The 23,914-nt window shown below is 42.7% G+C and overlaps 1 protein-coding gene across 1 annotated transcript in view; it reads left to right on the forward strand.

Annotated features, from left to right (window-relative positions):
- Positions 1-13,849, forward strand: part of WNT11 (Wnt family member 11) — a 31,468-nt gene extending 17,619 nt beyond the window's left edge. The window contains 1 exon segment of the mRNA XM_063149999.1: positions 8,456-13,849. Coding sequence (XP_063006069.1) covers positions 8,456-8,630 — 175 coding nt within the window. The 3' untranslated portion in view covers positions 8,631-13,849.
- Positions 13,850-23,914: the final 10,065 nt, after the last annotated feature.

Consider the following 23,914-nt stretch of genomic DNA (forward strand, 5'->3'; position numbering starts at 1 on the left):
TTGCAATTTTTCTCTCATGAAGAGAGCACGTAAATGGATTTGAAATGTGGTGCCTCTGTTCCAGCCTGCCACAGGGCTGCAGAGATAATGTCTAGTTAGGGATAAGGTAGAAGGAGCACAAAAGGAATGCTGTTAGAGAGAGGGCATGGCAAAATGTGTTTTATGCTTCAGAATGATGTAAAAATGCTCACATGGGAATAGCTCAAACATGTTTTTATTTAATGACTCATGTCTTGGAGGCATTTGAACATTTTATCTTTATGTACATAAAAATTTTCTGAAGGTAGATCCCACTGTTTCCAAGTAGTCTAGTTTTTAAGCCAGTCATGCCAGTGAAGTAAAAAAAGGTTGTTTCTTTTTGTTGTGGTCCCTCATTTGGTCTACTCTGTCTTCAACCATCTTCCCATATCCTTGCTGGCCTTTTTTTGGGTACAGAGGTCAGTCCATGCCTGGGCTGTATAGTGCAGTCCCCTATGTGCACAGCTCAGGGATCTCTGATCTGGGCATCTTCAGTATTTCCCAGCCCTGCTTTCTGCCTCCAAAGAGATTTGGAGGGGGGAATATGCCACTAACACCCCCTTTTCCTGTTCCTTGATTAAAATATTCATATTGATGCATTTTTTGTGACAGAAAATGAGCAGTTTTGCAGCAAATCCAGGGAAAGTCCTTTTCCTCCTCCCTCTCCCCAAGGTCTGGTTCTTGCTCATAGCATGCTGGAAACAGGATGGAGGTTGATGGTTAAGTTGCAACACCTTGGATGTGTTGGAGTTTGCTGTATGCTGTAGGAATCAATCCTGCACTGCCAGGTGGGAGGAAAGGATAATCTAATTGGTGAGGGGTCATATTATGCAGAGTTATTGTGTGTTTTTCAGGCAGGAAAAGGAATTAGTTGTAGATGAACCATATGAAAATCCACTCAGAAAATGAGCCCCCTGTCCTTTTAGAGCTCTTTCCTGAAAGGATTTCAAAGCCTTCTTCAGAACAAGCCTGAAACATTTTCTAAGACACTTTGGACATTCTTAGCTTGTTGAAATTTAGAAATGGTTTGGAAATATCCATGCCTCCAGGAGCTCAGGGTATGTCCAGATTTCAAAGTCACAAAACTAAACTCAAACCTGAGGTTTGAGGCCTCTTTGAAGTGCTGAAAAGCTGATTAAGGAGCTGATTTTTGCAACTGGTATCCAAGTCTCCTGCAAACAAAACTTACTGCCACACTGACTCCAGCCAAACTCTGCTTATATACCACCATCACACTTTCATAACCAATTAAAAATGGTCTGGAGAAAAGTCTAAAGAAGCTGATCTGTTAAGCTGCAAGTAAAACTTTCGATACAACAAATCAACCACTGGGAAAGAAATGTAAATATTCCCGTTCTTAAAGATTTCTTGGACAAAAGCACTTTTTTATCTTTTAATTAAGTAGTTCAGTTGCTCCTGCCTGAAAAAATCACTACCAGCTTTGAGTAAATGAAAAATAATGGCAGATTAGAAAATTGAGATCTCTTTGGTGAGAAAAGAAGCAAAAATATGAATCTTTTTTATAAGCAGGGTGCAATGTATCATGTTTCAAAGACTATTTAAGTCTCCCTAATGAATCCAAGGAAAGGGAAATTCTGCCATGCATGCAAAAGCATCCAGCCCCCAAAACCTTGCAGAGATAACAGAGCTGTTTATTACTGATCCTTCCCAGAGCAGTCTTGGAATCAAGCCAAATGTGGGAAGGAGCTCTCTTAGGCTGCAGAAATCAGGCTGTAGCAAACTATGGGCTGCAGCCTGGCTGGGTTGGTTAGTCACCATTCCTCAGCTGACTCCCTGTGGCAACGAATGTGGCCACTCTGGTGGCTGCTCCTTGCTCACATACCCTTTCTTTACTCCAATATAAAATATTAGTCACAAATGTCTTAGGCTGGCATGTTTTCTTGGATATGAACATACACGAAGTTGCCTGAGCATGCTGCTCAGTTTTCAGTGTTCAGTGGCAGCTCTTGATACCACTTCTTTCCTGCTACCCCAAAAATATGCTTTGTATTGTGTTATGGGGATTTTTCAGCCTGTGGAAGGGAAGGCTCTAGGGAGACCTTAAAGCCCATTCCAGTTTCTTTAGGGGCTCCAAGAGAGTTGGAGAGGGACTTTGGACATAGGCCTGGAGTGACAGGACAAGGGGGAATGTCATCCGACTGCTAGAGAACAGGGTTAAGATGGGATGTTGGGAAGAAATTCTTCCCTGTGAGGCTGTTCCCTGGAACTGGTTGTTTAGAGAATTTGTGCCTGCCCCATCCCTGGACGTGTTCCAGGCCATACTGGATGGGGCTTGAGACAACCAGTGGAAAGTGTCCCTGCTCAGGGCATGGGGGTTGGAACAGGCTCAACTTGGACTCCATTGTCCCCCTGTACAAGCACTGGTGAGGCTGCACCTTGAGTGCTGTGTTGGTGTTACTGCCCTTGTTCCAAGGCAGACTTTGAGGTGCTGCAGTGTGTCCAGAGAGGGGCTGTTGGAGGGGTCTGAGATATAAATCACACAAGGAGTGACTGAGAGTACTGGCATTGCCGAGTCTGGAGAAGAGGAGGCTCAGGGGACACATTATCACACTCTACAAATACCTGAAAGGAGATTGTAATCTGGCCATGGTTGGTCTCTTCTCCCAGGAAACCAGCACAAGGAAATGGCTTCAAGCTGCCCTGAGGGAAATTTAAAAGATTTTCTTCAGTGCTGGATTCATTCAGCATTGAAACAGCCTTCCCAGGGAAGTCACCAGCCCTGGAAGTGTTTAAAAATGAGTGAACATGGCACTTTGTGATATGGTTTAGTGGACTTGGTGGTGTTGAGCCCAGGGCTGGACTTTATGATCTTGGAGGCTTTTCCTGACCTTAATGATTCTATTCTATGATGCTATGATCTCCAAGGTTCCCTTCCAACCCAAACCACTCTGTGATTCTTTGTTTATGTGGGCAATGAAATTTTTTGGTAGAAGCACTCATATGAAGCTGGGGGAGAGTAGCAGTTATGGGTAGACAACAGCATTTGATGTTTGTTTTTTGTTACAGCTTCTTTTAGTTTCTGTTAGTGAGGGCACAGGATAAGATGAGCTTTGAGTGAGTTATAATGTGTTCAATGATAGTTGGTTTTGGAACAGTTAGCAGATGTGTTACCAATTTTTTATGAGATCTGACAAATTCTGAAAAAGAAATAGCAAATAATGCTTTTGTGAGTGTCCCAGAAGAACTGGAGGAAATCTGCTCTAGATAAAAATGCCTTTGTACATAGCAGGGGGCGGGTGGACTAGATGGCCTTTAAGATTCCTACCAACCCAAACTATTCCATGATTTTATGAAAGTCAGAAAAACATTCACTTTCTGTTTCTCCCACCTTGTTTAGGTGTTATTCCTTCTTTCCCAGGGCAAGATGCTTGCAGCTGGTGCCCATTTCAGTAAATAGGCTGGCCAGCTATGCATTTTTGTTATCTTAGTTAATATGTGGGGAAGATTGAATTCTTTCTACTTTGAGAGACCTGGATTTGATCATAAAGTTTCCTGAAGAGGTTTGTGAATAATAAATTTATTTGCAAAAAGAATAATTTCACACAGTAAAATTGCAATGAATAATTAATCTAGCTCTCTTAAACATATTAAGTTCCTTTGCAACCAAATGGTGTTTGATTCAGAGAAAATTGGGTCTGGGAATGATTTTCCATGGACCTTGATCTTTTCAGGAGCAAGATTGAACTGACACCACCTAGGTTGTTACTGAAGATATTTTTCTACTCTGGTCTTAAAAGCAGTTTCCCTGAACAACCTGATCTGGGGTTTTACAATCTTCAGTGTTAGGCTTTTCTTGATCAAAATTTAACTAAACATAATCTAAAATAAAACTAATAATTTCTTGTCCTCTTTCCTTGGCATATAAAGAACATTTTTTTCTCTCCCCTTGTAGCAATAATCTTTTATAGAGGGGAAAACACCTCTTTTAACATACTTCTCTAAATCAGTTCCTTCATGGTTTTCTACTTTCTGAACTGCTCCTCTGGCTCCCCTGGAAACATTCCACATTTAGCTGGATCTTTCTCAAAGTGTGCTGCTTACTTTGCACTTTAATGCACTGTCACAAAATATCCTCAACTCCTTCTTCCCTAGCATTGTCCCCAAATTTTTAACCTCACTCTCAACTTCTCATTAATGAAATACAAGTTAATTCCAGGATCGCTCTTGACATCTCCTCACTGACATATGCTGATAACTCTTTCTTGTACAGTTGTTTTGTGTCAGTCTCCAGTCATTCCTTGTGGACGAGAATGCAATTTAAAAGTAGATAAGATTCTTCCCTCAAAATCTTACATGAAGCTGTGACCTTGATGTATTTTCAGGAATGTCCATTGTGTTATATATCTCCTGAGGGATTTGAATTATTTTTCTCTTTCTTTCTTTTATATACTGCTGCATTACTTGACATTACCAGAGCAAGGGGCACCAAAGAAATAAAGAGGAATTTGATTTAAAAGAGAAAAAAAAAATACATAGCAGTACTGTGTTCTGGGATTTGGGACTGCTGGAGTTCATGAAGGCAGATGGCAGATGGTTTCCCTGTGGTTGGAAGGGGCTGAGGGAATCACACAGCCAAGGGAATGAGATGTCAAGAAAGGAACATCCCTTCCATCCTCCCTAATGCAGCAGCCCAGGTGCTGGCAGAGTATGAGAAAAAGGACTACAGAAAGTGCTTAGATTTATGTTTTACTCCTGCAACAGCATCTCCCTCATCTGCTGGGAGATGCACTGGGCCAGGATGGCAGTTGCTGTGCCCCAGAATGACTTTTTTAATATCCTCCTTAATAAGTCCTTATCAATAGGACTGATGGAGTGAGGTCCCATCAGGTATCTCATTCCTGTCAATATATGTCATAGTCGTGGGTGACAGCATAGAGTTGGCCTCAGTTTGGATCCCAGGTGCCAGCTGTGCAACCAAAACAAAATATGTGTCCTATCTGCTGATGGGACAGAGTGAATAAGGATTCACAATGAAGCTGTGTGACATTGCTAAATTGGATTTCATCAATCTTAGAGGTCTTTTCCAGCCAAAATAATTCTATGATCTCCCCCTTTTAAAATTAAAATCCCTACTCTCCATCTGGGGGAAGACTCTTAGAAGTTCTGGGGTGTCCTTCAGCTCTGCTGAGTCTGTGTGGTGTATTGCAGTGCTTCTGCAAATGAGGGCTGGAAAGGGGGCATTTGGGCCAGGCATGTTGAGTGGGAGTTGTCTAGACAACCCTGCTGACCTTGTGACAATGGTAAAAGCCTGCTCTGGAGCCAGAACCTTGGCTGGGATTACAGCTGAAGGATAATTTCTCAGCAGTGTTCCAAGTGCTTCTCGAGGTCGCAGTGTTGTGTTACGGGGCAGTCGCCTGCCTTCGTGTTTTCTCTCCAAGGCTCAGGAGGAGGGCATTTCTCTGAGTGCTGGAATTGTGCTGGACCAGGCCCAAAACAAATGAGATTGAACTTAACCCATCAGTGGGAGCCTGGTGAGATCACAACTGCAGGCTCTGAATCTGATGTTCAGGGCTGCTTCTGTGGGTAAACTCTGGTCTTTGGAGTTGTCTTCCCCCACTGCCTGAGAAACCACCTGCTTCATCTTGTTTAATGAAAAATGAGTCTAACTCATATCCAGGCCTATGCTTTAAAACAGAAAACAAAATCTCTGCTTAGTGGCATTGTCAGGAAATCTTTCTAAAAGCCCATATAGGTTTATGATAGGGTCAAAACTTTTTGGGCTATTCAACCCACCCATTCTGAATATCCTCATTTCCTGATACCAAACTGAGGGAAGTTTGAGGATTTATTTAATAAGATTTTCCTTTTTTCCTTTCTTTGTCTCAGACTGTGGGCAATGGGGGAAGGTATATGGGAAGGCATATCTTCTTCTAGAGTCACTTCTTTTATTTTTCCCTATTTTTTCTTTTTTTTCTTTCTTTTTTTTTCCTTTTTTTTTTGGCAAACCACAGGAGTGGATGGAGGGAAAAAGAGAATCCCAGGTCCCAGTACAGCAGGTAGAGGAGTTTTGCTTTCTATTTGAATGGGGTAAATATCATTGTGGTATGCTTTGTATGTCTGGGGAGTGAATGTCCTCAGTGGTGAGCTGCAGTCAGAGTGGACCTGTATTCCTTTTCTTGGGCATTTTAGTGAGCTCCCAGCATGAAGTGACGTGGATGCACTGCACATCCCTTGCCAGGCTTCTGCAGATTCCCCATCCTCCCTAGATGAGCCTCCAGGAAACAACATTTCCATCCACTAGCAAAGCTGAGTGAGGTTGACAAATACCCTCCCCTCTTCTAATGTCAGCACACCTATATTTGAACCTCTGCTCTGAATACTTGAAGCATTTATTAATACGTTTATGAGGAGTTGTCTGGAGATTTCTTGTGGAGGGGCCCCAGTTCACAGGGGCACTAACAAGGCCTTTGGTTCAGCTTTGGGCAAACACATTCAGTGTGGCTGCACAATTCAGCTTTGGTAGAGGCTTTAAAAGGTTTTTAAATATTTACACACACTCCTGAATGAGAGTGACTTCGGGGGCCTTTAAACATTGAGCCTGTAGAGGAATGTGAATCAGAATAACAAACAGGAGGTAGAAAAACTTAAAGAAGAGCAAGAACAAAATCTCAACGCTTCACTAATCTCATAACTTCTCCTGAAGCATTCCCTCAAGAGCAATTCCTGTAATTCTCATGGATTTGTTTTCATCTATTAACAGTTGCTTAGCTCAAGGGTCCAGCTTATGCTCCTCTCTCCTCTTCCTGCCCCAAAGCAGCCTTAGAGTGTTTCTGTCCAAAATAGACACAAAATAGCCACGTAGAATAAGATTTAGGAGAGATGTCAGCAATTACCCCACTCAATAAACCACCTCTCTTACAGCAGTTTCAAAACACCATCAAGTTCACAGTCCCATGGTGTTAGGTACACACCAAAAAGGCACAAGCATCTGACCAAACAGAAACACTTCCATCCTGGGTTGTCTTTGCAGTCTGTGGAGAAATGGTGTCTCTAGGACATGGTTCATTGCATTCAAAATTCAATGCCTGGTGCACTTTCACGTCCAGTGAATATTGGAGTATTTTAGGAGGTGGGATTGATGTTTTTTGAGGACAGATGTGAAATGGTAATCATTGGATCAATGAAAGAGATTCCTCAATTAAGGGATTGCTTCTGAAAACCTCAAACCATTCACTGGCAAGCTGACAAAATTAGGGAACCCAACACAATACCTGATTTGTCCCACTGAGCCTGTCTTTAATTAAGAGCAGAAGCAAAACAAGCTGTGCAAGTCTGTGTGGTACTTGGTGACTTGTCATCCTACCCTGTGCTCCTGCCACACTTCCTGTTCCTGGGTCAGGAATAAAGGTGTTTTGGGGCCAATTGCCCAGCTGATCATGCCATGTGGGAGAAAACCAAAGGGAAAAAGGTGCACAGCCCAGCCCTGCTAGTATTGATGGTGATGTCCCTGATAGGATCAGTGCTGTATAGTGCCTGTAACAGCCTGCTCAGCATTCTTCCCAGCCTGGGATCCTTGGCATGGAAACTGTTCAAATACTATTTGGCTGTAGGGTTCCTCCTTTGCCCTTTTCAGGTTAGGCAGTGGTGGACAAATAGCAGTGTTTGTTCTTTAGGGTGTCATCTTCCTCTGTGGTGGTGTTTGCAGGGGTCCTAGGATGAGGGAAGAGATGAGAATCCTGACTCCATGTTTCAGAAGGGTGATTTATTATTTTATGATATATATTATATTAAAAGAAAATGATATATTAAAACTATACTAAAAGAATAGAAGAAAGGATTTCATCAGAAGGCTAGCAAGGAATAGAAAGGAATGATAATAAAATCTTGTGACTGCTCACAACCTCAACACAAGTGGCTGTCATTGGTCATCAAGTAAAAACAATTTCACATGCTGGGTAAACAATTATCCAGATCACATTCCAAAGGAGCAAAACATGGAGAAGCCGAAGCTTCTCAGAAGAAAAGATTCTGGCAAAAGGATTTTTCACAAAATATGTCTGCGACATTCCTCCATCTCCTTTCAGACAGTTTTGGAGCCTGCCTGGGAACACTAATTGTTTGGAATTTTTATTATTATTATTATTATTATTATTATTATTATTATTATTATTATTATTATTATTATTATTATTAATTCCAATAGCTTTGCTTGTCTGCTCGTGTGGGAGCAGGCTGGCCTAGCAGACAAGCAGCCTGGATGCTGCCAGGCCCAAACTGAGAGTCAGAACAGGAGTTTCATGTTATTTTGGGTGTCCTAGCAGGTGATTGCAGGCACAGGGGCTGTTGGCTGGGTGCTGGCTGTGCTGGCTTCACCCAGAGCCCTGCAGAGCTGTCAGGCCCAGCAGCACCACACAGCAGGGGTTTGGGAAAACCCATCAGGAATTTGCACTTGCTCACAGCTTTTTCCTTCTTCCAGGCAATGCAACAAGACTTCCAATGGGAGTGACAGCTGCGACCTGATGTGCTGTGGCAGAGGCTACAACCCCTACATGGACAAGGTGGTGGAGCGTTGCCACTGCAAATACCACTGGTGCTGCTACGTGACCTGTAAGAAGTGCGAGAGGACTGTTGAGAGATATGTGTGCAAATGAAAACTCTCCTCTGCACACCTGGGAGCTCAGACTGCAGCAGCAGCACCCCAGCACTATTCAGAGAAGACATTTCCTTGACCAGACACCGTTTATCTTGTAAAGACACTTGAGGAGAGATGGTAGGAGGAAAAGCAGCAATCTCACCAGTAAAAATAAGAACGTAAAAAAAACCTCCCAAAAAGCAACAGACCCACAAATGTTTCTCCTCACCAATAAAATGCTCTCTGAGAAGACAAAACTTCATTTGGGATGGTATCTTCTTCCAAAATATTTCCTGTGGCTGCCAATGATGTCCAGCGATCAAGTGCCTTAGTATTCTGAGAAATAAATATGGAAACTTTCCCTGGGGGAAAAAAAAGCACCATTTGTTTGACAGTCACTAAGGCTCACACCTGCCTGTGCCTTCTAGCACAGGTACTGAGTCTCCATTAGGACCATCCCACAAGGGAAAATGCTACAACTTTTCAGCAATACCTGCCTCTGTTGCCAAAGACTTAATTTTCAGCAAAGAATCATCCATTCTGAATGATAAAAAAGTGGAAAGATTTCAGGTCAATCCCCTGAAATGAACAACTAATTTTAATCTTTCTTTTACACAGGTCTGCAACTTTGAGCTGATTGCTGAAGGAAAATAGATCCTTGATTTGTCCAGGCTGGACAAAATTCAGCCATGAAAAAATCCCCTGGAATTTTGGAGGCCGTGAGAGTAGGGTAGGCTGAGAAGGACTTTATGGGGTCCACAAGACAGCAGTGGAGCCTTTAGGATAAAATAACAAGGTGAAGTCCAAGTCCAGTGGGAAAGTAAAGAAAAACAGCAAGCTCCTGCTCTCTATCTCTTTGCCCTTTGGGTGTGATATCCTTAGTCACTGACATTCTTCCACACTGACCCACCAAATCCTTGGGGAAATATGCCACTAGCTTCTTTCCCCTCAAAACTATTGGTCCAACCTCAGGAAACTGCAGAGAGCAGAGCGGTCCTGGCTGTAGGGAGCGCATCCATGGAAGTCAGCAGCTGTTGGAAGTCAGCATCCACGGAAGTCAGCATCCACGGAAGTCAGCAGCCATTCACAAAAGGAAGGAATGGGAACGTGTCAGTCCTTCATGTGCCTCTGCCCTGACACAGCAGAGCACCACTATCTGTGGCTGTACATATTTTCTTTTGTATGCAGATATACCGAAATATTTATATCTTGTGCTTTCACCTACTTTACTTCCTACCTAAATATATCCTTATATTATAAACAAGCATTAACAATAGTATGAAATAAATGCTGAAGTTACTGCTGCAACAGCAAAATGTTAGATTATTGTTTCACACTTCTACTTGGAAAACAATTCTGATTTTCCTCCCAAGGATGGGAAAATAACATGGTTTGAGGCACTCACTAGCATAGGGATAGATAATTTTCTTTATTCCCTGCCTCCCCAGCCTCTAAATGCTGAGAAGAATTAGCCAAGATACAGTCAAGACAATGAAACAGAACACTTGGAGAAAGGAAGAGTCACCATTGCAGTTCTGTTTTTTTCACCAGCAGTCACTCTCATTGGTAAAATTTCTCATTGGTAAAATTTCCTAGTGCCCCTGAGGAGCTTAATAACAAACATGATTCACACCTCTCATGTCACGGGTTGTTGGCTTCTGGCTCCTGCACATGGAGAGGAGTTGCTGTGCAGGGGAGTTTTTAACATGGCCTAGGCTCCCTCATTTGCTTTTTGTTTGTTATTGTTTGTTGGTTTTGTTTGTTTGGGGTTTTTTTTGTTGTTTGTTTGTTTGCTTGGGGTTTTGGGGAGCATTTTTTGTTTGGTTTTTTTTAAGTGGTCATCCAGCTCTGTGTACTGATTATGAAAAGTGATGTTGGAGAAGGATACAGCTCCAGGAACAGAAGGCAGCAGAGCTTCTGATGTCTTTCAGATCATTCTTGAGCTCCCCAACCCCATGCAAAATGCTGTAAGCAGCCAAAAAATCACTCCTACACAAATGTAGAGGGACTCTGTCACTTTCACTAGGGGAAAATATGTCAGTAACACCACAACCTTTCTCCAAATCATTTTTCCCCACTTAGCCAGTCCATAGGGGGCAACTGCCTCTGACATGTCTGTGAGCAGCCCTGGGGAGATGGAAGAGAGAAGCATCATGTGCTATAAGAGCAAAATTAGGGTATTTTGTTCTCTTCAGCTATTTTGCTTTGCTGTAATGGGTTTGGTCTTGTTGCCTCCTTCCATCCCCCAGTTTTGAGCAGGCAAAAAAAGAACTTTCACAGCTTGACAATGGTTTGTGTTATTGTCACCTCATAAAAGCTGAGGGACTAAAAGATCTCTGCAGTGCAGTGATGAGTGGTGGGTGTCTTTAGGCTGACATGCAGACAGGCTGGTGGCACAAATCCCACTGCTCTCCAATGCCAGAATTTGGCTTCATTTGATATGTAAAGAAACCATCTACTCTTATTCTTTTAAGGAATTTTATTTCTATTTCCAGTTTCTGATGATGCCAACAAGGCACAGATGTTCTGACTGAAGAAAAATTTGAGCATTTCAATGCTATTCTGTAATGATTCTTTTTCTTGCTCCCTTGCTGATGTCATGAGTCTGCTTGGTGAAAAACTAGTAAAAAGGAAGAAATTGTCTATGCATACACTGTTTTCAGCTGCATTTCATTCCTTCCATGTCAGACCTGTGATCCTTGACTGGCTTTCTCATGTCAGAAGAAATCATCACCTGTAATTAAAAGAAGTGAGTAAACCAATTAGGCATCTACAGGTCTACCAGGTGGGAAATGAACTCACAGCAGAACTTTAGCCATGCCACAGATGTCCATTACTGAAAATGTTGACCTGAAATGGCTGAATTGTTTGGAGCTTTGCAGTTTGGGGCAGCCACGTTCAAAATCTCTGCTCTCTTCTCCAGATAATCCATCATGGGCTTCATCTGAACTTCACTTCTTCGACAAAAAAATCTGTGCGGCCCCAGCCCATGTCTTAGGCTGTTAGCCCATGAATTTACAGAGTTACACTGCTTTTGTCATAACTTCTAAATTTCAGGGCCCTTTTTTTCTCTGGAGAGCTGCATACTGCATTAGGAGTGTGCCCAGGGTAGTGTACCTTCCTGAGGTGAGAATCATGCACAGGGCAAGGTCTGATAAACTGCAGCCTCCCTTGTTGCATAGGCCTGCTTCATCCAGCAAACCAGGGCCATCTCTGCAGTTTGATGGCTTTAAGCTGAAATAAGGTAGGTTTAGATTGGATGTTAGGAAGAAATTTCTCCCTGTGAGGGTGGTGAGGCCCTGGCATGGGTTGCCCAGAGAAGCTGTGGCTGTCCCATCCCTGGAAATGTGCAAGGTCAGGTTGGATGGGGCTTGGAGCAACCTGATCTAGAGGAGAGTGTCCCTGCCCATGGCAGAGGGTGGAACTTCTAAGGTCCACCACTTCCAAGGTCTTAGGAGCTTCTAAGGTCCCTTTCACCCCAAACCATTCTGTGATTCTATAATGTCCTTCTGGATGCTCTGGCATTTCCAATTTCTTTCTGAAAATGTCGTTCTATGAGCACTAGACAGCTCTCGCTTCCTTTTAATAGGAACGAGGAATAAAGAGAGTACCTATAATACAGGGCCATACTGCTGGAACTCAGTACAATTTTCTTCTTGCAACTTGTCTCTGATGCTTCACTCCTTGCATCAGCAGCAAAGCACAGAGAGGCCAGAAAAGTGTCACATCTCTCAGTTTCAATTACGAATTCAACAGGGAACCAAAACAGAATGGCCAAGTTATTTTTGCAGTCTAGAGGAAGGTGTCCCTGCCCATGGCAGGGGGTTCAAACTGGACGATCTTCAAGGTCCATTCCAACCTGAATCATTCCATGATTCTATAATTTTACATGCACGTGCTGTGTGAAAGATATTTGGGAGAACATTTGTCCCAAACCAGCTTTGCAAGGAAAATACATCCCTCCTTCCCTTTCTCAGACCTTCAGCAAGCAGTTTTCAAGGCTTTGCTCTGAAACACTGAGATCCTTCAGCTACTACAGAAAATGTCTTTAATTACTGTGGATGCCTTTGTCAGGTGATGCTGTAGTTCCCTTCTTACAACATGTCTTACCACATCCCAGCAGCTGATATAATTTGGCCCATCTCCATGTCATGCTACACAGTACTGTTGGTTTACACTAGCTGGCAAAATAAATCTGATTTATTCCCACAAACACTATTATTTCACAGCTTTACAATATTACACCTGATGGAAACAGCAAAGCTAACCTTTAATTAATTTGAAAAAAAATCTATGATTTAATAAAACAGTTTGGACTTAATGCTATTTTCAGATCTGAGGTTTTAGACCCCATATACATCTGGCTGACTTTGTATTTTTTGATTAATCCGCCCCCTTCCTTACCCTTTTCAGTTTTATATAATTTAGGTTTCTCCATAAGGTAGGCAAATGCCATTCATTATAAAAAACTCCCATCTGATTGTGCATTTTATTCTACAAAAATAGAAAATATCTTAATTATACTACAGCAGGCAGCCTGCAATATTTCACTTGCAGCTGGAAAAGCCCTTGGTGAGGGGGAGTGAGGGAAGAAGAAAACAATCTGAATACAATTAGAAGTGTCTCTGTCAGGAAAGTGATAAAAGAGTCCCTGAGGGACCGTCCCTCTTCCTGCCAGAAAACAGATCCCTGTGGACAACAATTATTCTCCAAGTGAGACAGGCTTGTGCTGCCCAGCTCTGGGCTACCTGTTTGGGGAAGGGGCTGGGAGGAGGCTCTGGAGGTACTTGGGAATATGGGGAACAAGAGGAAAATTCAGGCCTGGGGTTGATTGTTGTTAGACCTTCACCCTGTGACAAAGGATTTGCCTTTCCCTGCATCGGACAGGGGGCTGTGAAACACCATTGTTTTATTCCCAAGAGCAGATTGGAGCTATAACAGGCATGACTTTCTCCCCTGCAAGGGAGATGGAGCAGAAAACAAGATTTGGGAGAGGGGGAGAAAGAACAGGAAACTTAAAATCCACCTGAGATTAATGACTTTAACATGCACAACATATTTTGTTTTGTTTTACTCTCAGGAACAGTTTCATCAGTCAGACAGAGTTTGATTAAATATCTCAGCAGAGCTTTGGTTTATTCATCTAAAGAACAAATTACCCTCTCTTCATGGAAGCAGCATTAACTGTGTTTTCTAATTGTGAGAGCAACAATAATAATAAAAATAGTAACAACAGAATACATTGTGTATTGTTTTCATTTCCTCTTTTGTTAAGAATAAGTGGACAGTATTTGGTCTTTATTGCAAATTAAATTAGTTTTACATTTCAAAGATACTTTCTGGGCTGTGTGGAAAGCTTCTTTCTCTTTTTTGCTCTTTTAAGTGGAATTTTTCAAGGTATTTACCCAAACCACATTGTCTTGAAATTTCTCTTAAGGCAGAAGAGGGTATCACGTAACTACACAACTGCAGGAGCTGGGATATGAAGGGATATGCTGCCAGGACCACAGAGCTTAGGAGAAAGCCACCAGATCCATAACACAGCACCAGAACTCTTGTGCTGCTGTCAGGGTAAGGATGAAATTCAGATTTAAGAATTGTCATTGGTTGAGTTACTCTGTGAAGTCTGCCCATTCCCATGATGTTGCTGTAAGACACGAAATAACACGACGTGAACATGATGCTGTTCTCAAGGTAAAAAAAGAGGGAAGTTTATTTTCTGACTCTAACATTTATAGATTTCTAAAAGTGACAGTGGATTGGAGAGTGAAAGTGCCACCTCTCCTATGACACTGGACAGACCAACAGTCCATCAAATTTTTCTTCTTCCATAAAAGAATGTAAAACAATGAGTTATTCACAGAAAGTGTGTGAGAAAGTTCATTACAAGAATGTAAACATCAGAAGACTTAAAAAATCTTAAAAATCAGGGCAACAGCATGACACATGACAACAACTCAAAAAGGGATGGCTCACGTGCTTGAGGCTAAAGGTGTATATAATAGTTTTCCTGCATTAGTGCCAAACCACTGAAAAACTTGGATTTTCAAATGTTATAAATGCCAGTTATCAATAGATCTCTATAAGTGGTAACTGCTAACAAATGGGCTTTTAAAAATAGAGACACATGTTTTTTCAGATTTTCTAATTTGCTCAGTCCGGGATGAGGTCTGGAGTGTTGCTCAGAGGTGATGAATGATGAACTGGAACTATAAAAATTAATCCAGGTAAAGTTAGGTGCTCACGATCCTGTGTTTGTCTGAAGCTCTAGGATGTGTGACAGCATAATTTCAACATCCTTGAGGATTGGCTGCCTTCTCAAAATTCATGTTGTATTTCAGAGGAAAGAGCAATTTAAGATCCATTATTCTAAGAGGCATCTTTCCTTCTTCATAGTTTCTCATCCTAAGTTTAATGTTTAAAATTTTCCTAAAATAGTTTGAAATTTAGGATAAGATGCTAAAATCTGTGCCATTATGAAAGCCATTAATACCAGCAACTGTGTCATCAGCAGAGGAAACCAACTGGAGGGTGTATTTTGAATCATAGAGTGTTTTTGGGTTGGAAGGGACCTTAAAGCTCATCTCATTCCAAAGCCCATGGGCAGGAACACCTTCCACTAGACCAGGTTGCTCCAAGCCCATCCAACCTTGCCTTGAACACTTCCAGCGATGGGGCAGTCACAGCTTCTCTGGGCAACCTGTGCCAGTGTCAGTCAAACAGCCCCAGGTCAGTGAGGTCCATCATGCAGGGGGATCCCAAACTTTCTCTGCTGCCTGCAGACACCGAAAACACACAGCAACTGCAGCTACTTTTCACTCAAGATGCAATTAATTCTACAAAACGCTGTACATGTTAACCAGGGTCAGGCTTGGGCAGAAAAACTGTTTTCTTTTCTGCTCTACTAATACAGCTCAGACAGATTAAAACCCTACTCAGTGCTCACCTCTGCAGGTGCTTCCTTCCTTGCTGTGTGTGAGCTGTGGGGTGGCAGCTGGAAGTGCCTTTGTTTTTTGGGAAAGTGGGAGATGACAGCAAGCAACTCCACACTTGAGAAGCAGCTCTTGGGTGTGACAAAAAATTGTTGAGATGACACCAGCAAAGAGTGGCCTGATTTAAGACAGCAATAGCTCCCCGGCTCACCCTGACTCCCACATACAACTTTTCCTCCACTGGATGGAAGACTCCTCTCAGCAGTTTGCAGTGAAGCATCTGGTGCCATTTGAGGTACTTCAGAGTGACCTTGTCCTCAGGAGAATTCTCTGCCCACCAGGGCTGGAAGAGGAACATCCGAGGGACACCCATGGCATTTCAAGCAGTACTGACATTTAAGCAATTCAATCGCACCCCTGCATCTGGTGATGCAAGGACTTGAGGACTGTTTCCTCCCCTCACAGCACTGGTCCCAAAGGCTCTTCCAGGTCCACCAGGAACCAACAAATTGGATGACACTCAAAAGTGAGCTGTGCAAAGCCACCAGGCTCATTCTGCCCCATAAGTGCCATTGGCACCCATAGTCCAGGTCTGACCTCCGGATCTTACAACCCTAAATCACCAAGAGGGGTTTCTGAGTTAAACAAGACCTTAGTATAAAGTCACAAGTTGTTGAATGAACTGCCCCAGCAGGAATTCATTGGGCAGGTTTTGGAGCAATCTGTTCTCAGCCCTCTGCAATAAAGATATTTTCGGAGTGTAGAAATCTGGAATGCCTCCAAAGAGAGGGTTGGGATAAGATGAATTATGTCTATTGGGAGTTAGTGTGACCCTTTCATGTTGATATCCATTGAGCAGATGTTGGAAGTCAGGTGAGGTTTATGCTCAGCCTGATACTTGTCATAGGGGTCCTTTTGTTTTGATGTTTGGTTTTGTTATAAACCAAGCTAATTAGTTATTAATTGTAGCAGGACCATTAGCATCAAAGAATGAGCCTATGTAACTCCCATGCCCAAAATTACAGCTGGTATCTGTTATGTTACATAAATTGCTTAATGACACTTCCAAATTAAACAATGAAACTCAATGAATGACATCAAACATTGTAAACATGTGAATTTAGCTGGTTAGACTTACTTTTTTCCTTTTCTCTCCATTGGAGGGAACATTTTCATCTTGGGATTTGCACAGAATTCCAAGGAAACTAAAAGAATTACTTTTCATGGAGTTTTGTAACAAAAATCAAACCATTCAAGCATACTGCTCACCTCACAGTTGCAATCAAATGTCAGACTCAAGGCCCCTGAAATTGCCTCATATTGATATTTGCACTGGTACAAACCAACTTTTTTTCCCCCAGCCATTAAGGAAGACATTTCAGATAATAAAGCATAAACAAAGAAACTTCAAAGAACAAAATTAATGCCATACAGTGACTGTGTTTTACATGAGCACTGAATTGCTGGCAGAGGATTTCTCCTTGCAAAATATTTTCCATTACTCCATATCATCTGGTTAATAGCCTAAGTGCCCAAGCTTACCTTCAGGAGATTTAGATAAACTGAGAGATCTTCCTGCACAGAAAGACACTGACCATTCTTTCAACATCATGCTTTTTCTCCTCAAAATGATCTTAGCCAGTGTAATGAGATTGACCTTCTTTCCTTTTAATATCTTGCTGGTGTTTCTGAACATTTCTGTCAGTGGTGTATGTACTGGATGAAATACATGAGAAAAAAGGAATTGTGAAGAATCATTATATACTCCAAAGGTAAAAAATCATTGGAGCTGTCAGGGGTGGATACACTCCAAGTGCCTTTTACACACCTAAATTCAGTAGTGAGAATTGAGTCTCATGAGATATATTTTGGCTTGGTTTACTCCAGAACAAGTGTTTTTTTTCCAAGTTTTATAACTAGTACAGATGTATAAATAGGCAAGATATAAAGAAATTTGGTATGGGAATTCACCAATATTTTTATTAAATAATACTCACACCCCCTTTTAGCACAACCAAATGTTGCTCCACAGATCTTGAATCCCATCCATTTTCTCCTTCTGCACCACATCCCACATGTTTTCAGCAGCTCTCATGCAGAGAGGCACCCAGAGTGAGAGTCTCTCATCTTGGAGACCCCACACGTGAGCTAACCCAGCCCTGTCTCCGTGATGGATGGGGGCAAGGAAGGGATGAACTGGCTCTGCTTCCTCTGCCATTCTGCATTTTAGCCCAGGCTGGAGCAGGAACAGATGATTTGTGTTTTAGCTGGTTTGCCTCCGAGATCTCACCAACCTCAGCCAGTTCTGGGTGATAGCTGAACCCAGGACTGGTCCTGCTGGGTTTTATGTCAAGGGGCTTTTCTCTGCTCTAGCTGAGGGTAGGTAATGGAGTTATGTTAGAAATACAGTGGAGGTGGCTTTATGTTTATCATCACCCTGGAACTATGACTGACACAAAAAAGATTAAAGCAAAAAAGACCAAAATAGAACATCTTGCAGTTTTCAGGGTTGTTTTTTTTTTTTTGAGGCACAAGTTTTCAACTAGGATTTGCCTTGACAGGATAAAGTACATTTTCAACCTCAGCTTCTTAATGGGCTACATCTGCTTAATGTAATTTTGCATCTGAGCTGTGTGTCTTGTCAGACACAGGCACAGTCAGAGCTGCATTCAGCAGTACTCACTTTCCCTGCAATCAGATAAACTCAGCCCAATAAATCAGTTTTAATGCTCTCGGTATCACCCTGTTATCATGGTGAGTTATTCAGTCTGGGCTTCTCAAACTTTCCCATTCTTTCACAATGAAAGGAACTGAACTCTCAAAATATATAAATTTGCTTCCCTCACTTTTTCTTTCTGTCTTTCCTTATTTTCTTCCCTTTCTTTCTTCTGCTCTCCCTTGCTTTTCCTGGATTTTTTCTTCTTTCTTCCATTCTCTCTCTTTCCATCAAATGGCTATATAAAGTAACTCACAGTTACACTTCTATAAAGTCTAGCTTTCTGCTCAAAGAGAAGCTATTTAATTAGACAGGTGTGACCTGTCTCTCAGCTATATAAAGTAATTCACAGTTACATTTCTATAAAGTTTAGCTTTGTACTCAAAGAGAAGCTATTTAATTAGGCAGTTGTGACCTGCCTCTCAGTGTAAATCAGAAGCAATGATTAATACCAGCTGAACATGGGAATTCTGGTGCTTGGTAGCAGATTTTTGTGGGCCTGTCTTGTTAAGTGCATTGGACTGTGTATTATATTAGCCAGAAGAACATTTTGTAAAAATACAGTTGTATTTTATGCCCTTGTTTTTTGGGGTTTTTTTTCCCTTGTGTTCCCACATTGTTTCCATGATTAAAGAAGTGAAAAGATGGACCCATCTTTGCAGAACAGACAGGAGCTGGGTGATAATGGTCTGAGTTCCCTCCTACATCATGGCCAAGCTGAGGTGCTGGATATCCCATACAAGGCACTGACAACCTTGGAAGGCCCACTGGAGCCCACAGTGCTTTACAGGGATCTCAGGGGCCTCCAGAGGCATCTGGAACTGTGATGGATGATGCAGCCCACTCAGAAGGTGGAAATAGGTGTCCAACTAGCAAAGGAAAGGATGGGAAGGACAGTATAGTGTGAAGGAAAATAGGATGCAGCATTTGGAGTATTTAATTTTCTCACCAAACTGATGGATCAGTCCACGGGACAAATGAATTCAAGGAGTGAGAATCAATATATGTACCTCTGATTAAGAACATCTGAGAACCCATGAGAATTTTCTGCTCCTCACATATGGTAAGCTTAGGCCTGGCAGAAGGTTAGGAAAGGCATGAACTCTCAGGAATGGCAATATCCTAAATATCCCAGCAAAGCTGGCCAGAGTTTGCCTCTCAGAGCCAGGAGCTGTAGGAGAAGTGGCAAGTTCTGGTAAGTTAGCAGAACTGCACTTGGGACCCTAACTTGCTAAGGATATGAGTATTTTTTAACATTCTTCTTCCATCTTCATGAATGTGGAATGTTTGTCCAACCTCCATCCTTTCAGATGCTGCCTTTTCTCCATATCCAGTTCCAGCAAACTTCAGCAGTGAGAAGTTTGAGATTTCAAGAACATCCAAGGTGGACAATATCTCATCTGCCTAGAAATGTTAGTTCTGTCATTGAGCTTGCTCATCCTGGATTCCCTTTAGGAACTGGCATCAGGTACATGTTTCATCCTTGTGTAAAATAGCCCAGATCTTCTCTGATTAAGGTAGCACACTGCCAGAGAAGTTCAGCATTAGTCTTCTAAATGATCAGTTATATTTGGGATACTTAGAAGAAAAAACCAAAGCACTTGTATTCCTTGTGGAGCTAGGGGAATTAACTTCATTATTTGAATTAATTTAGTGAAAATAATCCCAAACTCTTCGACCTGATAAACTCAGAAAATTCTGGCTAAGTCTCCTTTGCAACATGCTAAATATATGAGCCTAGAAAGTCAAAGAAACTAATTTCTCTGAAACACCAATTAATTTTCCTTCTTTCCTTTGTGCTTGGTTACAACCAAGACTTCAAATGAGTGTGCTTGAGAGTGGAAAAACCACAATATCCTTTGAATATGGTGTCCCAGCTATGTCTGAACATTCTGTTTGGACTTTGACCAAGCTGCTGGGCTCAAATCCCAGCTCTGGAGCTACCAGATGGACCACATAATCCTCACCTGCAGAAACCCCACCAGACAAACTGTTTCTACCAAAACAGGTCTGTTGGTCATGGAAGGCGTGAGGTGCTAATGGGGACACTGTGTTCCTGTCACAGGTGCCATGTTCTTTGGGTACCCATCCCAGCTTCTATTGTCCTTGTTTTTAAATTTCCCTGGATCAGAGAAAGAGGGAAAGGTCTACTGGAGACACAGCCCTGCAAGCAGCTGGAGCAAGGCCAGATGGGCATGGTTAAATGAGGAGCACTGATGCCTGAATGAGACATCTCAGCATCACAGCAGCCTGGAGTGTTCCACAGGGGAATGTCTCAGTCCAGCCAACAGGCACTGCCAAAGACAGTGACATGTGCTGGAAATCACACTTCTTTTTAAAACTCCAGTGCCTGTGCACAGCCCAGAGATACCTGCAGTTTTGGCTGCCTTTGACTAGTAAATAAACCAGGCTGGATCCTGTTCACTGGCTGCCCATGGCAAGTGGCACAGCAGAACTTGCAGCCAGATGGGTTTTATCACCTAAACAGATTACTTCACCCTCACTGACTTTTGTCATGGTCCTTACCCTTTGCTAGTATCCAACATGCCTGGATGCTGTCTGGGACTCACTAGTGCTCAGCCATGATAGGGAGTAAGCTAAGGTTTAAGCACTCTTATGTAGTCATGGAACAGAGCTGGAGACATTGTTCTGGCTCTGGCTGATTCTAGCTGGCTCTCTTGACTCTTTAATACAAATGTGGCCTTGGAAGCTTAAAGCATTTTGTAACCCTTTGATTTCCCTTTCCTGAAATTGTACATTCTCCCCTTGGGCTCCTGTCACCTTCTCATATCCCAACAGATCTTGGCTAAAGACCCAACTACTTTGTGTGTCCTGAACCTGTCTCCCAACAGCTTTATATGTTGTCCCCCAGTCCTCCTTCTACAAGAGAAGGGTCTTGTACTGAAACAGATCCCTCTTCATCCCTCCTGGATGGCCTTCCCAGACATGCTCTCATTTTCATGTAGCTATCCCCCTTATAATCCTCAAGGATGCATAACAGAGGCAGAAAAGGGATATCCTGTTATAGCTGTGGCCTGAAGTCAAGCAACACACAGATTGCAGGTCTCTCCTTTTATCCCTCCTTGGGGAACATCTGCACCTCTATTGTGCTTGTTCCTCCTTTATGAAATCCCTTTATATGTTGTTCAGAGAGAGGAGAACACAATGAGGACTGGGGACTGATCACAAAATGCTTCAGAAGTGGTTAGTTTCCTTGTCTCAGGAGCTCAGCTAACTCTGGGAGCTGTGGTTTCCAGAAGAAACTTCTGAGAGTTTCATTGCATAAGAATTACCTGGGCCACAGAGGTCCGGGCTCAGGTGGAGCTCTTAGCCCCACGCCTGAGTGCATGGAGAAGTTCAGGTTTCACAAGAAGAAGCCTGCAGGGGAAGCAGAGGCCCATCTGTCTTGAGAACTGAGCAGGAGTCTGGGGAATCAGTCCACAAGACCTTCATAGCACCACAAAACCCTGTTGGTTTCTAGCATCCTCCATTCCTGCTGCATGGATAGGAGAGCGAGGAGCTGAGCTCCTCAAGCATCTGGGGAAATGAAAAACCAACTGGCTTTTCTGGCTTCACATCAAAACAGAAACAGATGGGGTCTCTGTACTGTGGTTTTCTTCCTCACTGGCAAGCAGATGTTGTAACCTTTTCTAGAGTGGGCTGGGGACATGGGCCCTCTTCTCTGAGATCTGGCCAAGCTCCCTGCCAGGAGAAGGAATATTAAAAGTTACAGACCTCTTGCCTGGCCTGCAAAGTGGGTAGAAAAGAGTGGGGGGAAGTGGGAGGGGGACACTGACACCAGTTTATCACTGCTTGGCATCCCTGGGAAACGATCTGCAAAGGGAATAGGAGTGTCAGTCGGCTCAAGGAAGAGTTCCTCACACAGCCTGTGTGGGGTTTTGCTACTGTGACCTGGTTGTAGAAATGAGTGGGAAGTCTGGGTCATTTGTGTGCACAAAAAGGTGGGTAGTAGGTTTAAGGGTGGTCTGGAAGGCAGAGGACTGGAAACCATGGAGAAAACTAAGTGGAACAACCAAGGAAAAGAAGGGAATAAAGTCACTGATTGCTTCTCAAGATGTATTTTAAAATGTGGTCTGAATGGTTTTCAAGCCAGAAAGGTTTCAGGTCCAGTGGGTTTCCACTAATGATGGTAAAATAAGGAGGAGCATTGAAAGGAATTTGTAAACTTTGTACTTCTTCCCCAGTTTTTAAATTTTCATGAAAAGGACTTTTGTCCTTCCTGGCTTAAAATCAAACTTAGGAGTGAAAACCTGTCTATCTTCACCAAAAGAAAAGACCTTTACTCAAAAGATTTCCAATACCAGATTCGTGACATTGGAGACTTTTTTTAAGGGAGAAACATTTCTATGTTTTTAATGGTGTGACACATGGTCTATTTCTTGGGCTGGTCTTGTGCAGGGTCAGGAGTTGGACTTCAATGATCCTTATGGATCTCTTCCAACCGAGGATATTCTATGATTCTATTTTATGCAAAATTTCATGTTGTCTTCACTGATCTATATATCTAATGTGTGGAAACAGCCATTTCACAGGCAAAGTCTCCAAGGTTACATGTTTTCAGCCTCAGGAACAGACTGAGACATTTACAAGGAAAATATGACACCGCAGCCTTGACCATTTGAAAGATAACATTGCAAAATGCATGACCATCTTCCAGCTGACCTGTGCTCAACCAACTGGAGCAGTGCAGCCACAGGTCAGGGGTTGTTCAGGGTCTGCTCTCTTCCACCCACAGCTACTGCCAGAACAGCCCACAAAGGTGTGTGCTGGTGAGGTTCTGGAGCCACCACTAAGCCACATCAGTGTATTGGATCACGGGCAATTCATTGCAGCACTTTTACCACACCACAGAGCAAAGGCAACTAGAAAACAATAAGAGGAATTAGTGGGTATCTCAGCTCATGAATAAGAGGACAAGTTTAGACTAGACATTGAGAAGAAATTCTTCTCTGTGAGGGTGGTGAGGCCCTCGCACAGGTTGCCCAGAGAAGCTGTGGCTGCTCCATCCCTGGGAGTGTTCAAGGACAAATTGGACAGGGCTTGGAGCAACCTGGTCTCATAGAAGGTGTTCCCGCTCACAACAGAGGTGTTGGAAGATGATCTTTAAGGTCCCTTCTAACCTAAACTATTCTGTGATTTTGTGATAACTAGATAGCAAGTCCTTATTAGCACTAAAACAAGCACTGGGACTGTCTTAACCTAAATCACTGTCTTGGTTTGAAAAGAGAAGTGTCTGCTTAAGGAAGGCAGGAGCCTCCCCTGAAATGGAAAATGTAAACCCCCTCCCTCTGAATTGTTGTAATTTTGAAATTAAGGGAGGGCTTTCAGGCAAAGATATGGGAGCAGGAATAACAATTCTTTATTAGGCAAGAAAATAAATTAAAAAAAAAATAAACAATGCAGTAAATCAAAACAACACTGACAGAGTCAGAATACGCCTGACACCCTGTTGGTCAGGATGTTGGTAGCAGTCTGATTAAATGGTGGCTGCAGTCCTCCTGGAGTGGCAGATGTGGTTCTGTTGGAGCAGGCATCCTGTAGAAAGGGAACAGTTTTCCTCTGGGAATCCAGTGATGGTGTAGATGGGCTTGGTTTTCCTCTGGGAACCAGTGGAAAATGCAGCTGCTCCTCTGG

The sequence above is a fragment of the Melospiza melodia genome, chromosome 2 (genome assembly GCF_035770615.1).
Source record: "Melospiza melodia melodia isolate bMelMel2 chromosome 2, bMelMel2.pri, whole genome shotgun sequence".
In the NCBI taxonomy this organism is placed as follows: domain Eukaryota; kingdom Metazoa; phylum Chordata; class Aves; order Passeriformes; family Passerellidae; genus Melospiza; species Melospiza melodia.